The sequence below is a fragment of the Pelodiscus sinensis genome, chromosome 4 (assembly GCF_049634645.1).
Source record: "Pelodiscus sinensis isolate JC-2024 chromosome 4, ASM4963464v1, whole genome shotgun sequence".
NCBI classification, from domain to species: domain Eukaryota; kingdom Metazoa; phylum Chordata; order Testudines; family Trionychidae; genus Pelodiscus; species Pelodiscus sinensis.
The window spans coordinates 53,913,065-53,926,510 of record NC_134714.1 but is presented as its reverse complement, the minus strand read 5'-3'; the positions used below and the strand labels follow the sequence as shown (position 1 = coordinate 53,926,510).

The 13,446-nt window shown below is 39.6% G+C and overlaps 1 protein-coding gene and 1 long non-coding RNA gene across 8 annotated transcripts in view; one reads left to right on the top strand and one right to left on the bottom strand.

The window, feature by feature from the left end:
- Positions 1-12,919, bottom strand: part of NOVA1 (NOVA alternative splicing regulator 1) — a 227,995-nt gene extending 215,076 nt beyond the window's left edge. For 2 of the 7 annotated variants that reach the window (XM_075927000.1, XM_075927001.1), the window contains exons 1-2: positions 12,063-12,919; positions 9,731-9,874 (exon numbers count right to left, since the gene is read on the bottom strand). In XM_075927000.1, the coding sequence (XP_075783115.1) occupies positions 9,731-9,874; positions 12,063-12,198 (280 nt within the window). In that variant the 5' untranslated portion in view covers positions 12,199-12,919. Of the gene's footprint in view, positions 1-2,027; positions 2,104-9,730; positions 9,875-11,107; positions 11,357-12,062 lie in introns of those variants that run through there. The other 5 variants (XM_014573715.3, XM_006123262.4, XM_075927005.1 and 2 more) reach the window with 5 other exon arrangements.
- LOC142829118 (uncharacterized) overlaps positions 11,746-13,446 on the top strand; it is a 152,667-nt gene continuing 150,966 nt past the window's right edge. Inside the window, exon 1 of the long non-coding RNA XR_012903411.1 lies at positions 11,746-11,867. This is a non-coding gene — a long non-coding RNA (uncharacterized LOC142829118). The remainder of the gene's footprint in view (positions 11,868-13,446) is intronic.

Sequence of the window (13,446 nt, the reverse complement as noted above, 5' to 3'; positions counted from 1 at the left end):
ATGCAATCTAATTCAGGTTCAACTGAGTTATACTCTTAAAAATTGCCATTTTCCCTCTCGTGTTCCTCAGGAAAATATTGGCAGCATGCCAGAATAAATTAACATGAACATGTTGCCATCAAATAAACAGCTGATAAATTGTCCTAGAAAGGCATGAATCCTCCCAGAGCACCTGTAGCTGTAGGGTGGAGAAGAAAATTTTGATGGGCTGCATGTGGCCCATGGTCCCAGCATCCCATCTCTCTCTTTCCTGGGGGAATCACATAGGGCAGATACTCTCCCCAAACTCCTTCCAACTACAGTACTCAGCAAATGATGGCAATAGGCTATACCTCTACTGTAATAGCACCCTTCTGCTGCTAGACAGCATAGCATTCCTGTTTAAGTGGCACAGGTCTGTGCTGTAGTGCTGAAGGTTTAGTGTTCAAACTCTAACGACATCGGCTACAAAAAAAAAACCTATTTAAAAAAGGAAGCTAAGAAATTATGTAAAAATATTGAAAGAAAAATGTTTCAAGTCATGCACTCAGAACATACCAGATTTATGGTTGCCTGCATAGTCTTATTTCTCCACCCATTATTTGTATTAGGGATGTAAACACTTAAATGGTTAACTGGTGGAAGCTGAAGCAGTTCCCTGCCCACTGTGCTCCAGCCCCCACAGGGTCCAATGCAGCTCCAGCCCCCGCAGGGCCCAATGCAGGCAAGGGCACTTCAGTCCAGCCACAACATCCCCTATCCATGGTGGGCCCAGCCGAGGTGCGCTGCGGTCAGGGGCACACCAGCTGACCAGAGTAGCCCTTGTTGGCAAAATAGGGGCTGCTACAGCACAGCCAGTGCGGTGACTGCAGCTCAGCCAGGCTGGAGCGGCCCCTTTGCACACTCCCCCTTTAATAAGGTAACTGGTTAAACATTACATTTAACCCATTAACCAATTAAACTGGATTTCACATCCCTAATTTGTATGCATATGACAGAAGTTCTCAAATTGAAACCTACACAAGTTTTTTTGTTTTTTGTTTTTTTTTGTAGGGGTGGGAAAAGCTTTAGTAAGGGGGGAGCATACTGTGCACATTCAGAGCTGAGTGAACAGAGAGCAGTGGCTGCTGGCTGGGCACCCAGCTCTGTAGGTTGTAGTGTTACCAGCAGCAGCACCAAAGTAGTAAGGATGTTATGATATTGCTACCCTTATTTCTGTGCTGCTGCTGGTGGTGCTGCCCTTAGAGTTGGCCCCCCAGCCAGCACTTGCTGTTCTCCATTCTGCCTCAGAGCTGGAAAACAGGACAGTGTACATACACCCATGGGAAGCTATAAACTACTAGGAACACAAGGGGGGGGGGGAGGAGAAGAGACAAAAAAAAGTTTGAGAACCACTATATCATAGTCTGATTATATGTTCACATTCTGTTCTCCCACCCCAGATAGAGAACTGATTCATTCAAGTCACATACTGGATACACCAAGGGAGCAGAATTAATGCTAAATAGGCAACCATCAGACAGACATTTTCTAACTTTCTAGGGATTCATTTCACACTATGTATTTATATATAAACAAATCAACAGTCATTTAGCTTTTAGGACCTTTTTACCAAATATCTGCACATCAGAGTTGAGTCATATTGGTGAGGTAATAGAAAGGAAACTCTTTCTTTGTCTAGTTCTCTAGACAGAGAACTCCAGTCTCCTACAGTATCCATACAGAATCTTTCAAAAGAACTGCAGTCAGTGTGTGATTTCAGCATTTACTTTTCAATAACTTTGGTATATTTCTTGATCCAAACTCAATAGCTGGCTCTTTAATGAAAGATGGGAAGGAGGGGAGGTCCTAAATTTCAAAGCTACTCATCAGGATAATCACAGGTACACTAAATGTCACTGAACTAGGAACAAAAAGGGTTCTTTTAAATGAGAACAAAGACACACCAAGGGTCTTTGTCTACTAATTTAATGTCAATACAAGGACTCAAATTGGTGAAAATTAGTGGCCATAAATATCATTAGTTCTGCATAACAAAATGATCTTACCTGAGCAATTTTCAAAAAATGTCAAAACATTGATTGTGTTTTTCATCTGATCCTGTCAATGCTGAGATGACAGGCCCTGCAGGATGCAGTAACAAATCAATGATAGAAAACAAATGTTTAGTCTTTCCACAATGAAAATCTATAAGACCAAACAAATATAAGTTTTCGTCTGAATATCAGGCTTCCTTATAACAAAGAGTTGCTTCTAAATATGACAATGAATTTTCACACTTGTTGATCATTTCTCTTCCTCTCTTGAAGCAACCTGAACTAGGCTCTCCAGAGCCTCATAACTGAAGACTCGGTGTCTGTATTTTTAAGAGTGTCAACATGACAATTTAACCTGGTTTCTGACTCACAGAAGTGCTATGGTACTAGCAAGGGTTAGAGTACCTGAGTGATAGTACCTGAGTGAAGAACCTTTACAGATGAAATACTACATTTGATTAAAAAGTTTATACAACTGGAAAATAAAATGTTGAAAAGAAAAACGTCATGTCCACAGTAATTATCCAACTGGAAACAAGAGTTCAATATCAATCCCAAAATGGTGCTCTTAAAAGATCATTAACTTGGGACAACCATGTAAATTCAAAAGGAATTTAGTTCTTACTAAAGAATTTTTTTTTTTTAAGAATACTTAGTATCAAATAGCCCTCACAGTAAAAAAAATAAAGCCATATTTAATTATGGAAAATGTTAGTATAGTAAGTTAATTCAATAAATATTAAATTTAGATGACTGGTAAGATATATTTTCTGTTTACTATTAGAAAGTGGGAAATACCAAAAGTGAACATTTAAAATACAAGGCAGCATGAAAAAATGTCTCTCTTTAAATGAGCAAACAACAACAACAATCTAACCCAATCCTTAGAAACCTTTGAATAAGGAATTTGAAATTAGGATGCATCAGATGTGCAAAAATTTTTTTCTGTTGATACAGTAAACACTAAACAAAAATAATGGAAAGGATTAGAGCCTTATTATCAGTGGTGTGACATTTAAAAGGCCTCTCAGCTCAACACTACTTAGATATTTCTGTTTTGGAGTAACAGAAAGCATAGGATCTTGATATAATTTCCCCACAGCTGTTCCACAGAGAAGGTGTTTTCCTCTATGGAAAACAAGACTAATACTAAAAATCTGAAATCACAAACACATTAAGTTTATTCAGACAACAAATTACCCAATTCCAGCTTAATAAATATAAATTTTGTATATCAAAGGAAATGCTATACACAAATCAGAACTAAAGTCAAAATGTGCTTTTAATGTACCCCACCGTGTAGATATTTTACAGTAGACCAGGAAGGAATTTTAACTACCCAAATGAATCAAAGTATAGTAGTAAGTTAATTTTTCATTAAATATTCAATTGTGTTTATTTTTAGTTCTCATATTTTGCTATCTCCCAACTTGTCTAGACAATATAGCTATTCCATTTATATACAACTGTAGTTTTTATTTTGGCCAAAATAACATTTGTGTTAAGTCCACAATATTGACAATCTATTAAAAAATTATCAGTCTGCTTTATAAGTTCACAGATAAAGGTTTTCCTATTTACCAAACCTATTAATTACAGCTTTAAACAAACGTATGTAAACATTGTATACTGGCATCTAACAAATGCAATGCTGAAATCAAAAAGGCCCACCTACAAACAATCATCAATAAGGAACACTTGAAAAAGCAGTCTATTTCTGGTATGTATTGCGTTTTATACCATGACACTGCAGCCTCAGAGGGTCAGATTAATTAAGATCAACAGCAGCTGCAGTGCAACGTGAGAAGCACACTACCACAGTTCCCACCAGTTCAGCCCAATTACCTGCAGCATTCCAGCACTGGCCAACTGACAACCCCTACACTCTTTACCAAGTCATTCATTCCCACTAGTCTACTGATAAACATTAAAAACAATCTAACCTCTTTTTGAGAAGGGCTACAAAGAGGAGTGCACCTGCTGTAAGCTTCAGTGATAAGTCCCAGAGAGATGTTTGTCAGTCAGATCTCTACAGATGTTGTTTAACTTCATACTGGAGCTGAATCCAACAATGGAAATGAGAAGGCAATCAGGCACACACCCTCCTCCCAATCCCCCCATATAAATTCTATTTCTAAAAGTTTCAGTGTAACAAATTTAAGATTGAGGTGTTTTTTCCCCTTTGGTAGCCACTGAAAATAGGTGAGATTAAATTGGGTGGTTAACGACAGCTGAGAATACTGAAGTCCACAATATTAATTAATGAAAAATCAAACTCACTAAGGTCTTGTTTCCATTATGTATTAAGGATTTACCGCCATTTAAAAAATAGCATGTTTCTCATATTACAAATGTTGAGGGGAAAAGATTCTAAGAAAACTGAATTGTATTTTGAAGAGTGATTTATATATATATATTATTTTCAAGACTTCATAATGTATTAGTCCATAGGCTAGTACACTGATCCTGCCTCCACAAACACCCTCTAAAATGCTGCAAGGGTGTACTGTGCGCAAAGAGGAAGAATGGGGAAAATGGCTTTGTCTATTTTTTTTAAATGTTGTTTTTCTTAAATGAGGTTTCCCTCAAATTCTGCAGTGCCCTGTAATGAAGGTGGAAGATACACGTTTCCACTGTATCTATTCAATTTACATACAACTTACATGTATTAAAAAAGTCCAATATATTGTCATTAAAATCCTTTAATCTACTTCTCAATTATAAAACACTCAGAGAAGTTCTGTCACATAATAAACAAGAATAAAGTTGGAAATGGTTTTCATTTTCATGCGGTGATCTTACAGTTTGTTCACTATTCTGCTATTTTTATTTCATATAACAGGTTTGAGTATTATAAGTTTTATTGTTAAAAGTTAGCTGGCCATTTCAATGCAGCACAAAGAAGTTTACTAATTATAATATTTCTTTTCACTCAATAAATCAACAAGTTCAAACACTTATTCAGCTAACATGGAAAATGCTTTTCTTAAAAAAAAAAAAAAGTCAGATGAATAAAACCCACACAATATGAAAATATTAAAAACTACTATAATCCTCTTCCAAGTGAAGGGAAATTAGTAAATAATACATGTACAAGCAACTAGATGTGCAACATCACTACATCATAGTGAGCATATATATTCGTTTGTAGTTCATTTTGAATGTAAAATACTGAGGACCCTTCAATTAGGAAGCTAACTTTTTTTTTTTTTTTTTTTTTTAATTCTGTCCCAGTAACCAGACAACTGACAGCTGTCCTATTGAGGATTCTACCTCTGAACATCTGGCAATCAACCCCTGGTTTCTTACTAGTAAAAACCTAAGAAAAAGAAGTCTGCAAATCTATGCAGCTGTAAGAGCTCTGTTCTAGAAACCCTTACTTAAATGACTAGTTCTTATCATCCAGTTCAATTGTTATAAATAGGATTACTCACATGAGTAAGAGTCTGCAATATAGTAAAGCAAGCCTTATGTTTTTTTTATTTTTACGAAGTCCTTACTTTCCCATTGATGATTCAGAAATCTGTGATAAATACTCAGTTATCAGAGAATAAAAACCAAGATGCACATGATTTATATCAACAAGCTGGAATATTTTATTTTCCCATAACTCTCTTCTCTAGAGCTTAAGGAATAACATCCTTCATTTAGTATAGTAATGTAGCCACAAAGCAAACTATGTCAAGTTTTATTTTTTCAAATGAATCAGATGTATTTTTCAAATGAATCAGATGTATTTTTCTAATGGGAACCTATTAGTTTCTACTAAAAACTGAAAGGGATACACTTCCTTTATTACATAAAAGGGGAAAAAAGCAGAGGTGAAACAAGCTTCATATAGTATACCTTCACTCTGCCTCATGCACCATAGCATGAATCATGAAGCTAGATGTATTTAATTTAAATATTCGATAAAGTTGTGTATTTCACACTCAATTCACTTCCAGGTTTTAAGAGTCAACAGTACTTTTCAGAGGACAGCAATACCCAAAGACAGTTGTGAAACCTAAATGCACTATTAAAAAAAAAAACCCCACCACATCTCATTTTCATATGCAAGATGAAAGCCTATGACAACCCACTTAGTAAATACAAAACATCATAATGACATTCAAAAATATATTCTATGTACTCTTTTGTTGAGTATTTTTTATCATAAGAAAAGAATTCTTCCACCTTAAAATGTCCCATGCCAAGCTTGAGGACTACCCAATTAGAATTTTGTCAAATAAAAAACAGACTCCCATTTCATTTTCATATTTTTGTCTGTCTTCTACTATATTTCACTTAGCATATTACAACACACTTAAAAAATCATCAATCTAGTTCAAATTCACTAAACTGGGAAATATCATGTTGCAAGATTCCAATGTGAAGACTTTTCACTCATATGCAAAATCATATAAAGACATTTATTTGCAACGGTTTAGTAAAACAAGGAATATATACACCTAGAGTTGTTTTCACATCAGTGTTCTTCATAAGTCTGAAAAATGGAGCACTGGATAATACAGAGAGTACAAACAGAAGAAAGCATCACCTTGGGTTTCTCTTCTTACATTATGCAAATTCCAACCTTTCATGGTAGCCCCTTCTTTAAACATTTTACCTCACTAATAATTAGCATCACAGCAATACCATTATTTCAAATTTTGGATTAAAAGCCACTTTCCAAAAACAGATTTAGGACTTATATTTTCTGTTACAAGTCTCACATTTTTTACATAGCATACGATTAGCCAATTTCTCTTCAGATCTATTAGTCTTGGTAAGCAGTTTGAAAAGATTCATAGATAAATTCTCTAAATAAAATGACCAGAAAATAAAATTTTATATCAATTCAATTTTTTAAAATGTAGTTGATAATCTAGAGAAAAAGTGTCTTGTAACTGCAAGGGAATTAGGATTTACTTAAAAAAACCTTTGCTGTTCTGATGTTACAGAATACACACAATTCTTAAAGAGAACTACCTATTATATTGTTGAGCTAAAACCTTTAACAAAAAGATTAGAAATACACGCTTGCTTTCAACTTATAATTAATGTTTCCATTTTAAAACTACTGTAAATAGTTTTCTGGAGAACAAAAATAAAAATTATTCTGACAGACTTACTCTGTATATTGAATACTTGTACCATAAGAAGCCATTAGATCACACAGTGAAAAACTTGTAACTTTAACATACTACTTGTAATCTTTCTCCCTTCCAAATCACCCACACACATAAGTCCCACTGAACTTTCCCTTTCAGTTACTCCTTTCCTTCCAACTAAAATTTAAACTTAACAGCAACCTCACAGACATAGTGTTTACAAAATAGATATTTATGGATACATATAAAGTAGTCAAATGTTAATGAACATATATACATCTAAATATTTTCATTTGAAGTGCAGTTATTAAAAATTCCTCAATAATATGAATCACAGTCCTAAATTTTAGACTTGTATTAAAATGAGCAGGGTTTTTCATCCCTCACGTAAGAGGGGCTGGAAGAAACCCAAAAAAAATCATCTTGGAGAATGCCAGGACCTCAGAAAATTCCACTGGCTCGTGGACAAATGCAAACAGAAACTAACAAGAGCCAGCAACAAGACAATCCATTTTTCTCATGTGACCATTCTGTAGTAAGCAACAGTCCATCTTTAATTCTGCCTAAATCATTAATTTGCTAAATGACCTACACCAGGGTTACATATATAAGACACTATGTAATGTATAAAGGGACGTTGGCCCTATACCTCCTAAAATTAAACTGTGCCAAGTATCTCTTGCCCTGGTATCTCCTTCAGAGAGAATCTGTTTACGTCACAGAAAAATTAGACTTTTTTTTATTCATCTCATTCTGGCTTGCCTAATTTTTAATTTTCAAAGGACACTCCTGCTGATTCTGCTGTATCTGCACAATTTGCAGAACAAAAAAGTAAGTAATTGTGATTAAATCAGAATAGTTATTTTGTTCTATGTTAGAGCACAGAACAAAAAATATATATATAATTTTTGGTGCATCCTTTCCATCTCACTGTAAATAAACTATAGCCAAATGAAAAGGCATATAATTTAGTATTTGGAATATCCTTCATAAACACTCATTTTCTGTAACAGCCTTATATTTCTGATATCACCTTGTACACAATGCAAAAATGAAATTGATTCTTTATCTATTGACAGTGGATTTAATTTACCATTGCAGCACTTTTCCTAGATTACGCTATTAATTCTGCAGACTCTTTTGAATGCTTTTATATCTCCATAGAGTTTTCACAATTCTGCATTGATTTTTTTTCACCCTAATACACCTTTCAAAATACAAGAATCAGGTTATCAAAACCTTCCTAAGGTAAAAGATTAAGGGCAAAAACACCAGACGTTCCTGAAAGACAATGAATAGCAATTATAGAACTATTTTATTCTATAGAAAATCTAAACATTTTAATTGTGTTAGTACATTAGAATGCAATCAACTGCATCTGTATGACAGAAAAATAACAGGTGCATTTTTCAATTTCATATGAAAATGATAACTTCAAAATAATTATAATCTTTCCATAGAGTATAAATTATCTACTTCTGCTTTACAGTGGAACAGAGTGGACAAGAAACTGAAATACTTCAAATGCTCATGCTCTGCTTACATTCATGCCAGCTGTCTTTTGCTGTTTTAGAAAATTCAGTCATCTTGCTGAATTAGCTCACCAAATGCAAAACAGCTAGGTCTTCTCTACAAAAAACAAAATATCAATAATATCTAGTCACCTTGGCACTGAATTATCAGGTTCAGTTCAAAGTTGCAAAACCAAAACAGTGGTGAAATTATAGCTATGTAGTGAATTAATTGCAGTAAAAAATGAGATGGATTTCAATTCTGACTAGAAGTCCACTTACTAGATACTAATTTGTTATTAAAAAGTCAAACTCCACATGGACCCATAGAAATATTTTGCAGAATTTCAAAGGAATGCAGACCATTATGCAGGACCTGTTATTTATAACATTTTGATCAAAAATGAGAAAAGGCTGAAACAAAAACAGACACAATGCAAATAAATACTGAATACTTTTGTGTTTTATGCATACTGTCTTTATACAAACACCACCTTTTTTTCCTTATTCATCCAAAGTATTATCTTCCTTTCATAACATAATAGATTTTCCTTTCATAGTCATGTTAAACACAATCTAAAGAAAACATCTGAAGAGCAGTAACACTTGTCCTCTTTACTTCCCTGCAGGGCCAGTGAACAAAGCAATGATGCAGAAAGATGATATCTAATGGATTTAAAGTAAATGGCCCGTTCTTTAAGAACCAACTTTCCATTTTTACTCATTCTAACTTAACTGCCTTACAATGATGTCTGAAAACTTCAGAAACAATTCCATTTTTAATTCCACCTGTCAAAGATGGTCCTCTAAAAGTAGATTTTTAGTAATAAGTAGTGCTTAGAAAATACATTCACATTTCCCTTCACTAATATCCTAAATAATTTTAGTCTATTTTATGGCCACTACACTATTAGACAGCATTCAGTCAATTCCATATACAAATTAAGATTAAGTCTGTTCATATGCTCACTGTAACACATTGTAGTGAGCTTTTCTGCTCAATAATGCTGCAGACTGCACTGAGAAACTTACTCTTCAATGCATAAACCACACATACCATGTATGTATTTCCCTAGGGATTTAAAAGTAATCTGCTAATATTTGCACCTACCTGGGTAAAAATCTTTGGATTTAGACAGCTTGATGGTCGCCCCAGTCTCTTTCTGCAACTGAACAATTGTCTGTCCTCCCTTCCCAATTATAGATCCAGCAGCATAACTAGGTATGAGGACCTTTAGAAAATACTGGCCATCCTCTGAAAAATTGAGATATGCAAGGTTAATTTGGTTTACAAAACTTTTGTTCTCCCGCATGCCCACCAAAAAAAAAAAAAAATTAGTAAATAAGTGAACATACATTTTAATGCATAGACGTATTCAGCTAACCAGTTGCTTCACTGTATAAGAAAAGCATTCAATATGCATTTGCCATTTTAAAAGATATAAATATTAACTTTGGAAATTAAAAAAACCCTATAATTTCTCCTTAATTTTCTGAAAACATGAATACAAAATGACAAAAACTGAATTGTATTTCTGGAGGCGGAATTGTTCCAGTTCTAGCTTTGGTTACTATTATACAATGAAATGAATTGATCCCTTTAAAAAAAAAAAGTGTGTACAAGATATGCATGATGACAAATCACAACCATCTCTAAAAATACTCTTACAGAAATGCCAAAACTTAAAAAAAGGAAAAAACTGTAAATAGCAATGGGCTCTTTGTCTGACACTGGAAAATGAGTAAGAACAGCAATTACCTTTTGCCTGTTTCCTTACGTGTGCAAAACAACTAGTCTTCTACCAAAAATCCCACCCAAAATGTGGTGGTGGTATTTTTCAAGCATTTCAGCCACTACCAAGAAAACAATCCAGTATGGTGTGGATGGAATCACTTGCCTAAGTAATCCTGATATATTTCTTTAGCACTTCTTAGGCTACAGTGATCTCTTTTAAGCTCATTAATTAAAGGACATTAAGAAGAATTTTTCCCAATTGATCAAAAGCTTATATCACTTAGTTTAAACACACAAAAGTGTGATAATGCCAGTCCTCCCTCCCCCCATTGGTTTAGAAAACCACTATCAGAACTGTAAAAGATACCCTATGAATGAAACATTTTCCAGCCTCAGTTTGCAACTGTGCTCCTTTCACTTACTGATCCAGCAGCAATGAATCTAAGGACCTTTAGAAAATTGGCTCTGAAAAAGGTGAAAGATATACCAGGGTAGTTTATTTAATGAATGGAAGTCCTGAAACCAATCTCCAATTTGATTTAATCTCACCATTTTATGATAAAATAGAGCCTCTTTATAAAGTTTGCTTAAAAATGAACCTGAGCAGGTCCAGGTTTCTCTCTCTTTCCTTATAAAAGGTATAATCATCCTAAATAGTGCAGATGGAACACCATAGTCCCCATCTATATTATATATAGGTACAGTACATTGTAATATACACTGCTTTTCTTAATATTGGATGAATAAATTCACCTCTGCCTCGGTGCATTGTTATGATGACTCCAGTGCAAAATGAACAGAAGAGATGTTAGTCCCGTTATAACTCATCTCATCCAGGAAGAGCAGGATGTTAACTAATAAGTGACCGAACCAAAGACAACTCCCCCCCTCCACATCAACACCCCCAACCCCAACAAGCCAAATCAATGCAACAGTGTCACACTGTCAGAAGTAGTGAGGCCAAGGAAACGAGAAACACCGGGCAAGATTTACATCCAGCTTGTGAGCGAGCGGCTGGATAAAGGGGGAGAGCGCCTTCGCCATCCCCCTGCCATCCAGCTGCCATTTATCTACTGTCGCCAACGGATCGGGAGGATGCTGGGGCGGCAGCAGCCCCTGGGCCACCTCCAGCCCATGCAGGATCGCGGCTGCACACCCACCCCGATGGATATTAGACCCAAAAGACGGCTAGATGCTGAAAACCGACGCCATTTTGATGAATGATAAGTTATAAGGCGGCTGCACCCCGGCAGCAGAGCCCCCCCTCCTCCCGCCAGACGGAGCCCCCTCCGCAGCCTTCAGCGCGGCCCCAAGGCACAGCGCCGCTTTGCCGGCCGGCCCGAGCCGCGCTGCTGGAGCAGGAGGCGGCCGTGTCCTGCAGGGGGTGCTTCTTCACGGGGTGCAACCTTTCGCTCCCCTGCAGACCCCCGGCCTGCGGTGCGGCCCCGACCACGGCCGGGAAAGGGCTGGAGCCGAGTCCCAGCAGCGGCGTAAGGCTCGTTCAGGCGTCCCCGTGAGTGCCGGGCTCTGCCCCCACCCCTTAGCCCTGTTCGCCCTTTGTGCACAACTGTGCCGGCCCCGCGGTGAACTCCCCGGGCCGGTCAGCCCCCGGGAAGGGCCTCCCGCCGGGGCACGGTGCTGGGAGGCAGGTAGGAGGGAAGGTGGGCGGGCGCGAGGAGGGTGCTGGGGGGAGGGGGAAGATACCCACCGCCTGTGTTGGTCCTCTTGGTGCTGCCGGCTTCGGGGGGCGCTTCGAGCGGTCGTTTGCGGGAGTCCGGCGGGTCCAGATCTATGGGAACCCCGGTGTGGGTCCCGTTCTGCTGGATGGGAGCTGCCGCCATCATGTTCGCCGCGGCCAGGAGCAGAATGGTCTCAGCCGTGGGGAGGCGGGGGACAGGGCGGGGAGGGGACGCGGCTCGTCCCGTTTCTCTGTCCCCCCTCGGGACGGCACAGCTCCGCGCGGGGCGCCCGGGGATGCTCCGGGACTGCTCGCTCTGGGTCGGGGGGAGGGGAGGGACGAGAAGAGAAGGCGGCGGGACCGGCCGGAGGAGCGGCTGCAGTGCAGTGCCAGGAGGAGAAGGGAGACGGGGGCTCGGAGGGGGAAGAGGGGAAGCGAAAGAGTGAGACCGAGGAGGAGGAGGAGAGGGAAAGAGTGAGTGGGAGAGGAGGGGAGGGGAGAGACCGAGCGAGCCGGGAGGGAGGGAGGGAGGGAGGGAGCGATGGGGATGGCAGGTGAGCCAGCGAGTGGGAGTCTGCCAGAGGATTCACGCTGCCTCCGTGCCCCCTTCTGTCTCTCCCTGCTCTAGTCCTGCGCCGGGGGCTGGTGCGGCGCGGCTGCTGGTGGCTGCTCTCGGGCTCTCATTCTCGCTCGCGCTTACGGGGCTGTGCGCACCGGGGTGGAGGCTGCGCCGCGCCGCTCTCAGCCAGCAGCAGCGCCGCCGCGCGCACGCAGGGCTTGCCGGTTCCTCGGTGCAGCGGGGCCGGCCAGCCTCAGCAGCGGCGCTACACTCACGGAGAGAGACACACGGAGGAGGGGGGCCGAGATTGTTGGGGGGGGGAGGAAGGGGGAATAAAAAGAAAGGCGGGGCTTCTTGCCAAGATAGGCGGGAGGCTGGGCCAATCGGAGAGGACGAATGGGAGGCTCGGATTGAAGTGCTTCGCCAATCAGACAGGGTGGGCGGAAGACAAAGCAGAAGGGCTGCGAGGGCGCTGAGGCTGGACGTTAATCAGCTTGCAGCAGCGGGCAGGACGTGGGGGCAGCGTGCCCACCATCCTGTGGGGAGTGCGCCCTCGCAGGCAGCGCTCAGTCTCTTACACCACACACGCAAAAAGCACCCGGGGACAGGCTGCCCGTGCCTGAAGAGTGAAGGGGCTGAACTAGCCGGGGAATGTCCCTGGTTCGCCGGGGCACTATGACTAGGTTCATGTCTCTTCTTACAGGACGCGCAGAAGTATTTTTCCCACCGTGCAATGAGATAGGTAGTGCATAGTTTGCTTTTGTCCTCCTCGCCCCCGACCCTTAGAGATCCACGTGTAGCTCTGCTATTCCTCAGCTTCGGGTATATACCACAAAATGAGACAGTGAAAATGAT